This window comes from Nestor notabilis, unplaced genomic scaffold (genome assembly GCF_000696875.1).
Source record: "Nestor notabilis isolate BGI_N333 unplaced genomic scaffold, ASM69687v1 scaffold19851, whole genome shotgun sequence".
NCBI lineage: Eukaryota > Metazoa > Chordata > Aves > Psittaciformes > Psittacidae > Nestor > Nestor notabilis.
In genome coordinates this window covers 1,152-1,508 of record NW_009916278.1, presented here as the reverse complement: position 1 = coordinate 1,508, position 357 = coordinate 1,152, and the positions used below count along the sequence as shown (strand labels likewise).

General features: G+C 63.6%; 1 protein-coding gene across 1 annotated transcript in view; it reads right to left on the bottom strand.

Moving 5' to 3' along the window:
- Positions 1-7: 7 nt before the first annotated feature.
- Positions 8-357, bottom strand: part of SPIRE2 (spire-type actin nucleation factor 2) — a gene marked incomplete at both ends in the record, with an annotated part of 1,495 nt that continues 1,145 nt past the window's right edge. Inside the window, 2 exons of the mRNA XM_010024509.1 lie at positions 8-52; positions 124-258. Coding sequence (XP_010022811.1) covers positions 8-52; positions 124-258 — 180 coding nt within the window. The remainder of the gene's footprint in view (positions 53-123; positions 259-357) is intronic.

Sequence of the window (357 nt, the reverse complement as noted above, 5' to 3'; positions counted from 1 at the left end):
AAGCCGCAGGCCAGGAGAAGAGGGGGAACTTGGCCCTACAGCAGCAGCAGACCTGTGGGCAAAGCAGGGTGAGAGCCGGGAGCCGGGCGGGCAGCACTCAGCCCTTCCAGCCCCAGGTCCCACCTTCCCCTTCCGCAGGCTGCTGTACAGCTCCTTGCTCTGCAGGAACTTCTCCATCTCAGCCTTGACCAGCACCCTGCGCACGTTGATCATCTCCTCCACAGTGAGGGCCAGGCTCTCCACGGGGTGGCTGAACTCCTGTGGGTGAGGGAGAACGTCAGCCTGGTCTGCTGCAGGGCTGTGGCACAGCAGGCATGGCCTGAAGCCTCCCTGTACCAAGGGAAGAGATCCACGCAT